The sequence below is a fragment of the Lithobates pipiens genome, unplaced genomic scaffold (genome assembly GCF_037356315.1).
Source record: "Lithobates pipiens isolate NorthernLeopardFrog02 unplaced genomic scaffold, aLitPip1_a1.2 Scaffold_169, whole genome shotgun sequence".
Lineage (NCBI taxonomy): Eukaryota > Metazoa > Chordata > Amphibia > Anura > Ranidae > Lithobates > Lithobates pipiens.
Window position 1 is genome coordinate 1,000,186 of NW_027507754.1, and position 15,633 is coordinate 1,015,818.

Genomic DNA, 15,633 nt, shown 5'->3' on the forward strand with positions numbered 1-15,633 from the left:
CCCTGGCTCTCATACTAATGCTTTGGCTTCAAAGCTTTCAAAATCTGACTTGGAACAAATACAGAGCTAAGGAATTTGTTTGTGTGTATTTTTTTTAAAATTATTATTATAATTAATAATAATAATTTATTATAGAAATTTTTTTTTTTTTTTTTATTTGTAGCATGCATATTCTTGGTTTGTGAATCAAAGGTATTGAAACCAGGAAGAGCCTCCCAGTGTTGGCAACCTTCATAATTTCCTCATGACAGGGTTACTACTAAAGTTGGATGTTCAAGAGCATTTTTTTTTTTACACAGAAGTGTTGCTTTTATTATTTTTTTGGAGAAAAATGCACACAAATCACCTTCTGGAAACCCTAATTTACAACTGTTATTCCCAGTAGTCGGTATATACAGGTTTTATATTCTTTTTACAATCAAAGTACCCCCCTCCTTTTTTTTTTTTTTTTTTTTTTATCATCCCATCTACTCCTGAACGCTCCTCTGTTATCTTATCAGTACATGTACACAGGGTCAGTTGTTTCTAGGCAGTTGAGTTTGGAGGCGTTTTTTGGAATGCAAAAAAACTGGTTCAGAAGCTGAGTTTAGAGGCATGTCAAGCGCCAAACACTTCTAAACGCGGTAACTCGCATTTAGCCGTGTTTCGTTTACAGACTTTTTAAAAGCCAAAAAAAAAAAAATGAAACACAGCTAAATGCGAGTTACCGCGTTTAGAAGTGTTTGGCGCTTGACATGCTTCTGAACCCGTTTTTTTGCATTCCAAAAAAACGCCTACAAACTCAACTGCCTAGAAACAACTGACCCTGTGTACATGTACTGATAAGATAACAGAGGAGCGTTCAGGAGTAGTTGGGATAAAATTAAATTAAAAAAAAAAAAAAAAAAAAGTGTCATCTAAACGTGGCAAAACAGACGTTTGAAACGTGGGTTACTATCTGAGTTAAATCGTTCAGGAGAGGTTGTAAAAAAAAAAGGTTCTGTGTACATGAAGCCTTACTAACGGAAACCTTTAAAAACAAGGGGTTTAGTCACTCATTTGCAAACCTGTAAGCCTCAGTGGCCACCTCAAGGCACCCCAATGTACTGAGGCCCTAACTGTACAGTTTGAGTCTTCCAAATTGAAGCACATATATAGCAGTGAATAGAGTAAGGTAAGGTTTGCCTGTAGAGAGCCCACCCCTCCTTTTTAAAAGTACAGGGACTCGTAGGACACAATGGCAGCTGACGGTATCTAGTTGCACACATTTGCATGGGGACATGCTGAAGCTCTCATTTTTAATGTTGCTGTTAGACACTGTCAATTTTGGTTTTGGTGCAGGCTAGCTGGTAAGTGAGCTGGGAATTTTTTTTTTTTTTTTTTTTTTTTTGATGTGCGTGACCCTTCCATGTGCTCCTTGCTGTAAAGGCTAGTTATAGGTTGAGGTGGTTGCCATTTGTATAGCTAGAAGAAGATTGTAGTAATATTTTGCTGGATCAAGTGGTCAACTTGGACATGACTACATTATGGCTTGCATATACAGATTACCAGGGAATAGTTGAGCCTGTTGGCTAACCAGATTTAGCGCAACTTAAAGTGGTTGTAAACCTACTTACACCACTTGTACCTACAGGTAAGACCATAATAAGCCTTACCTGTAGGCACTGTAAATATCTCCCAAATCTGCATGGTTTTGGAGCTATTTACCATATATGATTGCCCTGAGTGCGCATGTACACTGAAGAAACGGCCACTCATGCCGTTTCTTCAGCAGCCGTGACCGGCGGCTCACGCGTGCATGCCCGGGAGTGATGTCATCGCGGCTCTGCCCAGTCAGTGTCTAAGCCCGCGAACCCAGAAATAACTCCAGGAGACATGTTGCCGCTCACAGCGTGCATGTGGGGACCGCTGCAACAGCTTCGATCTAAGGTTAGTATTTCATAATGAGCTAGTATGCAATGCATACAAACTCAATATGCCTTGTTGCCTTACAGGTTTTATTTGGGGGGTGGATATATATATATATATATATATATATATATATATATATATATATATATATATATATATATATATATATATATATATATATATATATATAATATATATATATTCGAGTATAAGCCGAGGCCCCCAATTTACCCCCAAAAAACTGGGAAACCTATTGACTCGTGTATAAGCCGAGGGTGAGATATGCGTGTCCATCCATCCATCCATCCCTGTGTGTGTGTGTCCATCCATCCATCCCTGTGTGTGTGTCCATCCATCCATCCATCCCTGTGTGTGTGTGTGTCCATCCATCCATCCATCCCTGTGTGTGGCCTTGTGTGTCCAGCCTACCTGTGTCCTGAGCCTCCGTCCGGTCCCGTCCCGAGCCTCCGTCCGGTCCCGTCCCGAGCCTCCGTCCGGTCCCGTCCCGAGCCTCCGTCCGGTCCCGTCCCGAGCCTCCGTCCGGTCCCGTCCCGAGCCTCCGTCCGGTCCCGTCCCGAGCCTCCGTCCGGTCCCGTCCCGTCCCGTCCCGAGACTCCGTCCGGTCCCGTCCCGTCCCGAGCCGAGCCTCCGTCCGGTCCCGTCCCAGGATCACCGCTCTTCGTCGGCGCCCATTCCCCTGTTCAAATGCCGCGCCTCCCTGTCTGTGATAGGCGGAACACAATTTCCCAGCAGCCTGTGTTCCGCCTATCACGGACATCGTCTCATCCTCGTCCGTAGTACGAGGATGAGACGATGTCGGTGATAGGCGGAACACAGGCTGCTGGGAAATTCAGTGTTCCGCCTATCACAGGCGAAGGCGGAGCCGGAGGCGCGGCTTTTGAATTGTAGAATGGCCGCTGTCTGTCTGCTCGACACGCTGATCGAGCAGGCAGACGGCGATGACTCGAGTATAAGCCGAGGGGGGCACTTTCAGCCTCAAAAAAGAGGCTGAAAATCTCGGCTTATACTCGAGTATATACGGTGTGTGTGTGTGTGTGTGTGTGTGTGTGTGTGTGTGTGTGTATATATATATATATATATATATATATATATATATATATATATATATATATTACATTTTTTTTTTTTTTTTTTTTTTTGGTTAACAATCACTTTAAAAGTGTTACCCCAACATTTCATATTCCTGACATTGTGTCTGCTGTACCATGTACTTGTATTGAAAAAACTATCCCGTTCTTTATTGCTTGTGTAGCAATAACCCCTGAAGGAGCTGCTGGTTAATTTTGGGCTTACCGTCACCTTCCACTTCTCCTTGTTGCACGTCTAGGGGATGTCCTGTGGTAGATGGCCCAGTAACTTGAGACTGACAGTAGATCCTCTTGAAAGGATTTTATTTGCAAAAACGCAAACCATTAACCACTTCCCGACCGCCGCACGACGATGTACGTCGACAGAATGGCACGGGCAGGCATATGGGCGTACCTGTACGTCCCTGCCTTTCCGTGGGTGGGGGGCCCGATCGGGCCCCCCCCCCCCCGGTGCCAGCGGCGGTCGGTATCCGTGCAGGAGCGATCCGGGATGAGGGGGTGGCCATTCATTCATGGCCACCCCCTCGCGATCGCTCCTGACGTATGGGAGTGAAGCATTGCATCACTTCCTCTCCTGTAATGTAAACACAGGAGAGGAAGTGATGTGATCTCTCCTCCGTGTCGGTATTTTTTGTTCCGGCACCGAGGAGAGAGGATCGGTGAGTTGCACCAACATGACACTTCACAGTAGAACATGCCAGGCACACTCACACCCCCCCTTTACCCCCCGATCACCCCCCCAATTACCCCTGCCCCCCCAGTCACAGTGACACAATGCATTTTTTTTTTTTTGCATTGGTGTCATTTGTGACTGTAATAACTGTTAGGGCAGTTAGGGTTAGCCCCCTTTAGTTCTAATGTACCCCCCTAACCCCCCCCAATAAAGGTTTAACCCCGTGATCACCCCCCGTCGCCAGTGTCACTAAGGCTGGGTTCACATTGCAGCGGTTTATGAGAACGGATGTGATTCGCACCGCACTGCAGTGCAAATCACATCCGATCTCTGCAATTCGAGTTCAGCCATTCGCCGCACCTGCTGCAAATTCGCACGGGACCCTTTTTTTGGTCCGCAGCAGAATCGGATCGCATGGGTGTTCACACCATGCGATCCGAGTTTGCAGATCGCACTGCGATATGCGAACTGATCTGGGGGTGTCATTAACATTTCACTGACACTCCCAGGAGTTCGCATAGGGCAGTGTGAACTGCCGCCGGGAGGCATGCGATGCGGGAACCCGCCGCGGATTCGTGGCGTTCCCGCATCACTCCAGTGTGAACCCAGCCTAATAAGCGATCGTTTTTCTGATCGATGTATTAGTGTCACAGGTGACGCTAGTTAGGCAGGTAGGTATTTAGGTTCGCCGCAGCTTTTTATAGCGCCAGGGACCCCCATATACTACCGCATAAAGCCCCCTGATTGCCCCCTAGTTAACCCTTTCACCAGTGATCACCATATAACTGTTACAGGTGACGCTGGTTGGTTAGTTATTTTTTTATAGTTTCAGGGCACCCGCCATTTATTACCTAGTCTCACTAGTGTACCCGTAAATTTAGGGGTGTCTACTTTCCAAAATGGGGTCATTTGGGGGGGGTTTGTGCCATCTTGGCATTTTATGGCCTTCAAAACTGTAACGCCCTTAGAAAGCCTGAAGGCGGTGCTTGGTTTTCAGGGCCCCGTACGCGGCTAGGCTCCCAAAAAGTCCCACATATGTGGTATCCCCATACTCAGGAGAAGCAGCAGAATTTATTTTGGGGTGTCATTTCACATATGCCCATGGCATGCGTGAGCAATATATCATTTAGTGACAACTTTGTGAAAAAAAAAAAGTTTGTAATTTTCCCGCAACTTGTGGCAAAATATAAAATATTCCATGGACTCAACATGCCTCTCGGCAAATAACTTGGGCTGTCTACTTTCTAAAATGGGGTCATTTGTGGGGGTTTTGTGCCATCTTGGCATTTTATGGCCTTCAAAACTGTAATAGGTAGTGAGAAGTGAAATCAAAAATTTACGCCCTTAGAAAGCCTGAAGGCGGTGCTTGGTACGCGGCTAGGCTCCCAAAAAGTCACACATATGTGGTATCCCCGTACTCAGGAGAAGCAGCAGAATTTTATTTTGGGGTGTCATTTCACATATGCCCATAGCATGTGTGAGCAATATATCATTTAATGACAACTTTCATTCGCTTGAGGCAAAAAAATAAAATATTCAATGGGCTCAACATGCCACTTATCAATTTCCTTAGGGGGTCTACTTTCCAAAATGGGGTCATTTGGGGGGGGTTTGTACTGCCCTGCCATTTTAGCACCTCAAGAAATGAGATAGGCAGTCGTAAACTAAAAGCTGCGTAAATTCCAGAAAACGTACCTTAGTTTGTAGATGTGACAACTTTTGCGCAAACCAATAAATATACAGTTATTGACTTTTTTTTACCAAAGACATGTGGCTGAATACATTTGGGCCTAAATGTATGACTAAAATTGAGTTTATTGGATTTTTCTAATAACAAAAAGTAGAAAATATAATTTTTTTTCAAAATTTGCGGTCTTTTTACGTTTATATCGCAAAAAATAAAAATCGCAGAGTCAGTCAAATGCCTTTCAAAAGAAAGCTCTATTTGTGGGAAGAAAAGTACGCAAATTTCGTTTGGGTACAACATTGCATGACCGCGCAATTACCAGTTAAAGCAGCGCAGTGCCAAAGTGTAAAAAGACCTCTGGTCATTTACCAGCAAAATGGTCCGGTCTGAAAGTGGTTAAACAGTCTTTCAACTTGAGATCAGAGGGTTGAAAAGGAAAGTTTAGGTACTCTCAATGTCAAAGTCCAAAAAACAGTAAAGAACTTGCGTTGACTGCATCCAGAGAATTGCCATTCACAGCTGGATGAACACTCGGGTTGGACAGTCCATCTCTCACAAGGCCCAGCAGCCAACAAGGTGCTTACTCAGGAACAAAGTCTTTATCACCGATGTTGTTGCAGAACATGTAGGGAAACTAAGCTTTAGAACACTTGTATGATTCCTGGATCTTTCAGGGCACAGCGAGAGGGCCACTCCCACTGACCTGACTCCGAGAGAGAGTAAATTAAACGCCCAACCAGACCATAGTTCCACGCCTGCCATCCGAGACAGTGCCCCCTGTGGCCAGGCTGAACATCTCACAGCCCAGTCAAACTGACACAGAAGTCAAATTTAGGCAAATAGACCCAAACCAAACTGTAGTTTGGGTAGAGTTACATTTTGAAAAACACATAGCGCGTGCTCCTTCAGGAGCAAGCCGCTGCACTTGCTTTGTGTAAAATGAAATCCCTGGTGTTCCTGCTAGTCTCTCTGCTTTCCTATTAAAAACTGACCAAACTAAGCAGGAGACCCCATCTTGGTCAGTTCTCTAGCTATGTTGGGAATGCAGCCTGCTCTTCTCCAATGATCAGACTTGTCCTGGCATTATTCCTTCCCCCTTTTTTTTTTTTTTTTTTCTTGAATGCAAGCACCCAATTTTGCCTCTTGCAGTTCCTGTTCATCAAGGTTTAGAGAATAGGCAGGGTGCCAATCGGGCATATCGCAGTGTAAAGAGTGTGCCGATAGGGCAGTGTGACAGCGGCCCATTCACACCTGAGCTTTTTGTAGCTGGAAGCACAAATCTCTCGGGGAGAACAATATTCGTTATTTTCTATGGTGGTGGTTCATATCTCAACTACAAAATGCCTAAGGCGTACACTACAGCTCCTAAACTGTGAGTTTAGGAGCTTTTGGCGTCTATATATATATATATATATATATATATATATATATATATATATATATATATATATATATATATATATATATATATATATATATATATATATATATAATATTTATTTATTTATTTATTTATTTTTTTGTCAGCTCCTAAATTGATTTGCTAAAGGGAAAAAGACTACACTTTGCAGTTGCTCCAGAGCTTGGTAAATGAGCAGAAGCTCTGCTGACTCCCATCATCCAATCATGTGCAAGCAAAAGTGTGTGTGGTTTTGTTTTTTGCCCACGATTGGGTACTCTTCAAAATGAAGCCTTGCCTCATTTGCTAAGCTCTAGAGCAGTGATGGTGAACCTTGGCACCCCAGATGTTTTGGAACTGCTCAAGTACACTGCAGAGTGGATGAGCATCATGGGAAATGTAGTTCCAAAACATCTGGGGTGCCAAGGTTCGCCATCACTACTCTAGAGCAACTGCGCTTTCAGAGGGCAATCTATTTGCCGTTTAGTAAATCCACCCCTATGTGTCCATGTGCTCATAGGCTTCAAAAATGGGAATATCCCCATAAGGTGTTTTCCAGGCAGCAAATAAGTGACATAATACACTAGAATGAAAGTTAAACTTACATTTTTATTAGATCAAAATATCAAAAATTGGAAAATGGCTCTTTAAAATAAGACCTGTGGTACAGGAGATATAAACATGACGACAACAACGCCAGTAAAACTATTCACAATACATAATAGTATACAATAGTCAAGCACTAAAATGGTGCTTGACTATAAACTGATGCGTTTCGACCCCGCCGGGTCATCTTCAGAGGATTTTTACGCTGTGGAAGCGATGACGTGTCAAAATTCATAATTAGAAACCACAAAATCCTCTTCTTCCTCTTCTTCTTCCTCTTCTTCCTCTTCTTCTTCCTCTTCTTCCTCTTCTTCTTCCTCTTCTTCCTCTTCTTCTTCCTCTTCTTCCTCTTCTTCTTCCTCTTCTTCTTCCTCTTCTTCTTCCTCTTCTTCCTCTTCTTCCTCTTTTTGTGTGTGCACATAGACTTTTACCAGAGTTTAGGAGCTTCTGCGGTTAGGGGAGCTTCAACCTCCCTCTCCTGAACAAGGAAGAATTGCGTTTGGGATAGGAACGTTTTGACCGCCGGCTGCAAAATCTAGGCTATATGTAAATGAAGTCCTAAAGCTCAAAATTTTGGAGCTACTTTTAGAATTTGATTCTGGTAGTTTTTTTTAATTTATTTTTTTTGTTTTGAAGCAATTGGAAGCAGAAACGCATAGCAACAAATTATGTAACAAGTCGTGTGTGTGTATGTATGTGTGTATGTATGTGTGTATGTATGTGTGTGTGTGTGTGTGTGTGTGTGTGTGTATATATATATATATATATATATATATATATATATATATATATTACAAAAATGTCAAAGCTCCAAAACATTGTGCAAAAACACTTGGGAGTAGGACTGCAGCTAATGATTATTTTCATAATAATTGGCCAACTAATTGATTTTGATAAATTGGTTAATAACCTTAAGTGTGTTTGTATAATTTTAGTTAATTTGTAAAGTTTAAAAAAAAAAAAAAAAAAAGGCAATTTTATTCTCAACTATCTATATGCAGTGGTAAATCTAAATAACCAACTATATGGTTAGAGAGCAAAATCTCTAATCCACTCTGAGAATGACAGACTCAGATCTTTTTTTTAAAGAAAAAAAGTTAGACTTCGTTGCATATTTTCATGCAGAACTGTAATATATTATATGCTGACCATACAAAAACAATGTTTTCCTTTAAAAAAAAAAAAAAAAAAAAGTTAGTTTTGATTTTCGAATCGTTGGTGGGGTCAAATTGACGTTTGTCTTCAACCACAGTGTAAGGAAAATTTAGAAATAATTGAAAATTCCTTTTGACCAAGCAGTTTTCTGACAGTGTATGTGGTTTTCATTCAGAAATGATTCATTTTAAAACAATGTTAAAAGGAAGTGAAAACGTCAAACAACGTTCTTTCATTCAGCGAATGTACAAAGATTTTTCGTATGAATATTCTCATCTGAAAATCGATCCGTGTGGCCAGCATAAGGCTCGGTACTCACCTATGCAGTTTGCTTTTGAACTGTTTCTACAGTGCTTTTTGCAGTACAGTATAGAGTGCCCAAATAGAAAGGTAAAGGAAACTTCTGCCTTTTAGAACCACTCACCACCTGCCCGGGACTACATGTCCCATGAGGCATTGCTCCTCGCACATTCACAAGTTCTCAGGCACTTACTGACATGTATGGATGATGTACTGAGCTGTATGTGTGCTGCACTGTATTGCCTGATATGTAATGCATTCTGTATGCAGACCAACTAATCGGCTGGCTGTTTAATCGATTATGAAAATAGTGATCGATTCATTTCATAATCTATTAATCGACAACTAATCGATTATTTGTTTCAGCCCTACTCAGGAGTGAATGCAGCCAGAAATGAGCTAATCAGTTTACTGCTTCTCCAGGGTGGAGGTAGGGAGAGGACCTGTAAGTTTAAAGGTGGAACAGCATCAGAGAAAGATCCGGTCCCCCTTGTATTGCTAGGCATCCCTGCCAACACCGCACAGTAAAGTCTCTTGACTGGTAAAACCGCTCTTGTATTTGTATTTTTTGTTTGTGTATTTAGCTGTTTACTTTAGAGTGCAACTTTAAATAGAAAACTTTTTTTTTTTTTCCTTGTGGTTTAATGTGATGTAAGCATACGGGACAAGCATTGGTGGTTGGACTGCAGATTTCCCGTTCTGAATTCCAAATTCCCTTTTTTCTAACATGCATGTCTGTGGTGAATTGACTCTTCTGTGCCTATAAAGTAATCTAGCAACTCATGGTCTACAATGTATGTATGTATTAATTTTATTAAATTTTTTATTTTTTTTCCTAGGTGATGTGTCATATGTTCGCCTCTGCTTGGAAACGTCTACCCTAAGTGACACCTGAAATGTCCAGATGTGGAGCATGTGATCTTGCAAACGATAACGTGGCTGCTTCCCAAAATTCTGCTGCCTGAGAGTAATGGTCAGTGGTTCTCCGGAGACTGGGCTAGATTCTTGCACTTCAACCGGCCTCCGAGACTGTCTGCAAGACGATCGTTCTTGTATTCTACGTACACTGCTATTGATTTCTGGAACGCAAAATGATTGATCTCAGCTTTTTAACGGAAGCCGAGCAGGAGGCGATCCTGAAGGTCCTCAACAGAGATGCTGAGCTGAAGAAGTCGGAGGATGAACGTGTAAAGTAAGACCATTTCTTATTTGAGTTAAATTTGAGACCCTACGTTTTTGTTTTTTTAATTTTTTTTTCCCCCAGAGATCCGTGTTTAGCTAGATGGGATCATTGATGGCATTTATTAAATGCAGTCTTATCCAGAGTCTAGTAATATGTGGTGTATATCGAGAGTTATTTGGGGGAATTTATTGTAGAGTGAAATTCAGGGACATTTGGGGAAGAGATGACGAGTGATGACCATCCTCTTTACACCTAATTGGCACTTCTATTGGTTTGACCATTTTTCACTCTGACCCTTCTGAAAAATAAGGGGTGGGGGATAGGTATGTATTAATGTGTGTTTTAAAAAAATAAAAATAAATTATTGTATGTATGTGTGTGTGTGTGTGTGTGTATGTATATGTGTGTGTGTATATATATATATATATATATATATATATATATATATATATATATATATATATATATATATATATATATATATATATATAAAATTTTTATGTACTCTCTATCCAATGTGGCACCCTTCATCTATGCTTGTCTACTCCACTGATCCAAAATAAACCTTCTTTTTTTTTTTTTTTTTTTTTTTTTTATATATATATTTCACCTGCCTATTATGCCACTGTAATCTTGGTGCTGGTTGTGGAGTAATTTTTTTCCTTTTGGACTTTAACTATCTGTTCTGTATTCTTATTGTCCGGTCTTTCGCTATCACAGTGACTAGGTTTTTTTTTATTTATTTTTTTCTTTTTTGGTCTCTATTTTCTAGTTGTGTTAATACCTGATTATAATTCTATTTCCTAATTGACTTCAAATTTAGATGTGTGTGTTTTTTTTATTTTTTTTTTTTTTTCTCAATTTTTTTTTCTTTTTCTTCTTTTTTATTTTGTTTTAAGAAAATACGGATTTTGGGGGGAAAAAAATATGCAGAATAAACAAGAAGGCAAGTAAACTAGGGCAGACCACCTGAACAGAATAAATGCACAGTAACTGCAGTACAAAAAAATTAAATATGCCTTGGTTCACGCCAGTGTGACTTGTCATGCGACTTGACAGTTCAAAGTCACATGTAAGTTGCACCCCATTCATAGCATGGGAACCATTCAAATTGCTGAGAATCAAAAAAAAGTTCCTTCACTATTTCAGTGTGTCTTTCATTGACATCTATTAAATTCATACAGATATCAGAAAGCTGCACATGAAATCAGACTACTTTTTAACTTGTGCTGAAGTCACGCAGAACTTCAAAACGGCATTTGTTTGAACCAGGGCTAACACTTGCGTGTGTGTGGCTCGTGCTAGAGTTGCATAGATACAAGCAAATGCAAACCCATAACAAAACTTGGCCCCAAGCCCAAAATAAGATGAGTTTATGCTGTATTGGCATTTTTCAGCATCTGGCATCTTTCTGTTTACCATTTCTATATATGGCTGCTTTTTTTCCTTTTCATTCTGTCTATTTCTTCCTCTGCTTTCTTTTCCTTATTGCACTTACCAGCATCAAATAAATATGACTGTAGTGCTTGTGCGCCCAACACTTTTTTTATTTTTTTTTATTTTTATTGATCCTTCATGCAAAATACATCACAGACCATGTGGGGTAGAGTAAAAGTTGACGCGCTACGGCTGGAGCTTACTCCTAACCTTATGAATACAGTGTGAAACGCGTCACCTTTTCCTGTACTCTGATGTTTTTTGCATGATCAATCGATAGAGGTGAAGTGTTGCAGTGAATTTCTTTTGATTACTACCGTTTTTTTGTCCTGATGGCCATTTTTCTCAGTACAGACAGCGACGGAACATCAAACCTTTTTTTTGGGTCATTACAGGAATAGGAAGTGAGAGGAAATATTCCTATAGGGACACCTGTTCTGTTGACATCTGTCTTGGAGGGGACATCTAATTTTGAATTTTAACCTTAAAGCAATCTCCTCCTTTTTATAAATGCTTTTGTGTCTCTGGGGCAGAAAGGGGAAATCTCTGATTTGGGACCCCTGATGGTGGGAGATCAACAGTTCCTTACTTTATTAAAAATTAAAAAATGTTTTGGATTTACATGGTACATATACATACAAGCGATTACTTGTGCAAAATCGCAAAGAAATATGGCTTGTAGACATTCTAGTTGGGTGTTTCTAAATACCGTGATCTGTACAAATATTTGCTAAGAATGTATTCCAGTGAAAACGGTGTTGCATTCTTCATATATTTGTTCTTGCTGATCTGATTTTTATCTCTCCAATGCATTTAGTTGCCCACTTCCTGAGAAAAGTAGCGTGACGAGATCACTCATTTGTTTTTGTTTTTTTTTGTTTTTTTCTTTTTTAGGGTGTAAAGGTATTGCACAGAGTAAAGTGTGTGTATAGATAGATAGATCTCTATCTCCAAATTACCTGAAGAAACAAATCATCATTTCACTGAAAACTGATAATTTGGCTAATGAGAGGATGCTGGTGTCCACAATCGAGATTTACCCTTTAAAGCAGGGGTCTCAAACTTACAGAACTACAAGTCTCATCATGCCTCTGCCTATAGGAGTCATGTTTGTAACTGTCGGCCTTGCAATGCCTCATGGGAATTGTAGTTCGGCATCAGCTGGAGGGCCACCAGTTTGAGACCCCTGCTTTTTAAAGTGTCGCTAAACCTAAGAGCTTGCATTCACTCTATCTAGTCTCCCACAGTACACAGCACATGGAAATGCAATATATTTAGTGAATATAAATTACTAGAAATCTTTTCTCATCGGCAGTATATAGCAGTTTTATGACTTTTATTAGTGTCTAGTTAAAGCTTGTAGGAGGAGTTTTTTTCATTCTCCCCTGATTGTCCCTATGAGGCTGCAGGACCCCTGACCCTCTGTCCAGACAGTGCTGATCACATGCACCCTCCCCAAAAAAAATATCAATACACACCAAACTGAGCATGTGATGAGTGCCCCCAAGGCTCTGTTTGGGGACTGTCTAAGAAGGGGAGGATCAGAGAAGACAGGATCAAACTGCCTTTTTACACAATGCAGGGGGATTAACCTCTTAGGTTCCACAGGGAGTATAACAAGCATGCTTTACTGCATATACAGACTTATTTGCTGTGGGTTTAGTAACACTTTTTTTAATGTTTCTCACTCATATTCACAGCCAGGGCCCAGTGAATTCTTCCTAAACCTTCCATTTATTAAAATAAATTATCATTCAATACAATGGAGAGAATAGCTGTCATGTCAATGGAATCAGTGGAGTTTGGGGTGGAGGAACTTTACTGCCCTGACCTCAACCAGATAGAACACCTTGGGGATGAATTAGAGCAGAGACTGCGAGTCAGACCTTCTTGTCCACATCAGTGCCTGACTTCATAAATGCACTTCTGGAAGAATGGTCCAACATTCCCATAGACACACTCCTAAACCTTGTGGACAGCCTTCCCAGAAGAGTTGAAGCGGTTATAGCTGCAAAGGGTGGTCCAACTCCATATTGAACCCTACGGGCTAAGACCGGGATGCCATCAAAGTTCATGTGCGTTTTAAAGGTTGGCGTTCCGATACTTTTGACAATGTAGCTCAAATGGGTTGTCTGCTAAAGATCAATTATTTGGATTAGAGGAGATCAACTGGAAAATAAATCTGCCATTTACTGAAACCTGTGTGGCCACTGTAAAACTGGAAGTGTTACTTGCCAGGACATCAGTTGAAGAAAAAAGAGAAATCGGCCTAAAGAAAACAAATGCAGCCACCAGATAGTGTTGGCAAGCTGAAGTATTTAATCATTTTTTTTTTTTTTTTTAGGTTAGAACAGAGACGCTTTAAAAAGATGCTGAGCGCCATTTCTAAGCATGATGCAGAATGAGTTAATGGATGAAGGTGGCTTGCTGTAGGACAATATTTGCTGAGCTCATAACATCACCCAATTATATAGACATAATAATAACTCGTTCCGTTTCCTGAAAGCCCCTAATGACATCGATAATGTCCTTCCTCTCATTTCCCCATTTACCTTCAGACTTTTAATGTTCAGTCTGTCCTTTATCTGCTCAAGGTCTCCTTGATTCTTGCTGCATAGACTGATCCTGACTGTACAGAATGTTTATCGATCGTCTAATGTGTATAATGAACAATCTTAGCCCTTTAAATGGTCATTTGTATAGTGCTGGTCCAGATGGCTGGTTGGATGATTGAGGGTAGTCCAGTGTTAAACTCTATAGAATAGAATTCTGTCCAAACATTTCATATTCCTGATATGTACTTGTATGAGAATGTATCCTGTTTGTATTGCTTGCTTTATGTGAAATCCCCTGGTGATCCTATTGGTCCCTCTGCTTCCCTTTAGCAAACTGAGCACGATGGGCACTGAAGAGCATCTAGGTGATGGTTCCCATATACTCTAAAGACCTTCCTTTTTGTTACTACAAAACAAAAAAAACTGCCATACTTACCAGCTCTAAATAGATATATGGTAGAGAATTGTGAGTGCCATCATCCCAATTATGATTAAAGACCAGAATACCCCCCACTTGAAAGGGACTTTTATTGGCCCCGCATAGAGACTCAAAGATTATTATTATTATTATTATTATTATTATTATTCTTCAGGGTTTATATAGAGCCAACAGTTTGCACAGCGCTTTACACCATGAGGCCAGACAGTTTGGTTACAATACAAATCAATACAGGAGGGATCAGAGGGCCCTGCTCGTTAGAGCTTACAATCTAGAAGGAAGTGTCAAGTGAAACAAAAAGGTAATATCTGTGGGGGATGATCAGATGGAGAAAATGAAAATGAAAATAGTTAGGTGTGGGTAGGCTAGGCATCTCCCGAAGAGGAGGTTTTTCAGGAATCGTCTAAAAGCTGAAGAGTAGGAGATAATCGGACACATGGGGGTAAGGAGTTCCATAGGATTGGAGAGGCTCTGGAGAAGTCCTGGAGGCGAGCACGGGAGGAGGTGATGAGGGAGTTGGAGAGTAGGAGGTCTTAGTAGGAATGAAGAGAACGATTAGGTTGGTATTTTGAGACTAGGTCAGTGATATAGCTGGGGGCAGAGTTGTGGATGGCTTTGTAAGTAATTGTATAAAAAAAAAGTTACTTTTATTACATATCAAGGATGACTCCTAAAAGGTTAACAGCTCAAAAATGGTACATGGGCAACGTAATACTGATAGTTGCCAAAACCTTGAGCAAAGTCGGTGAACAAACGGACACTGACTGTTTTGAAAATAGGGTTTTGATGACTTCTTCAGGGATGCTCATATAGCAGGTACAAGGATATTCTACACTAATAGCTATGAGTTTCATATACAAACATCCAGAGGTTTGCTTTCTGCTGTCTTTTGTATGAGGCATTTGAAAACGGCCTGGTCAGTAACAATGCTACTCATCCATATGGTGCATGTTTGTATATGAAACTCATTGAAATTCTTATATTGTAGGATATCCTTGTACCTGCTAAATGAGCATCCCTGAAGAAGTCATCAAAACACGTTGGTGTCTCAATACTGATAGTTGGCAAAACCTTGACCAAAAGTTGTTGAATTAAGTGAGACAATGACATGTTTCGAAAATGGGGTTTTGACGACTTCAGGGATGCTCATATAGCAGGTACAAGGATATTCTACAATATAAGAAAAGCAATGGGTTTCAT

General features: G+C 40.7%; 1 protein-coding gene across 1 annotated transcript in view; it reads left to right on the forward strand.

Moving 5' to 3' along the window:
- SYTL2 (synaptotagmin like 2) overlaps positions 1-15,633 on the forward strand; it is a 185,401-nt gene that overhangs the window by 51,086 nt on the left and 118,682 nt on the right. Inside the window, exon 2 of the mRNA XM_077484927.1 lies at positions 9,659-10,011. Coding sequence (XP_077341053.1) covers positions 9,911-10,011 — 101 coding nt within the window. The 5' untranslated portion in view covers positions 9,659-9,910. The remainder of the gene's footprint in view (positions 1-9,658; positions 10,012-15,633) is intronic.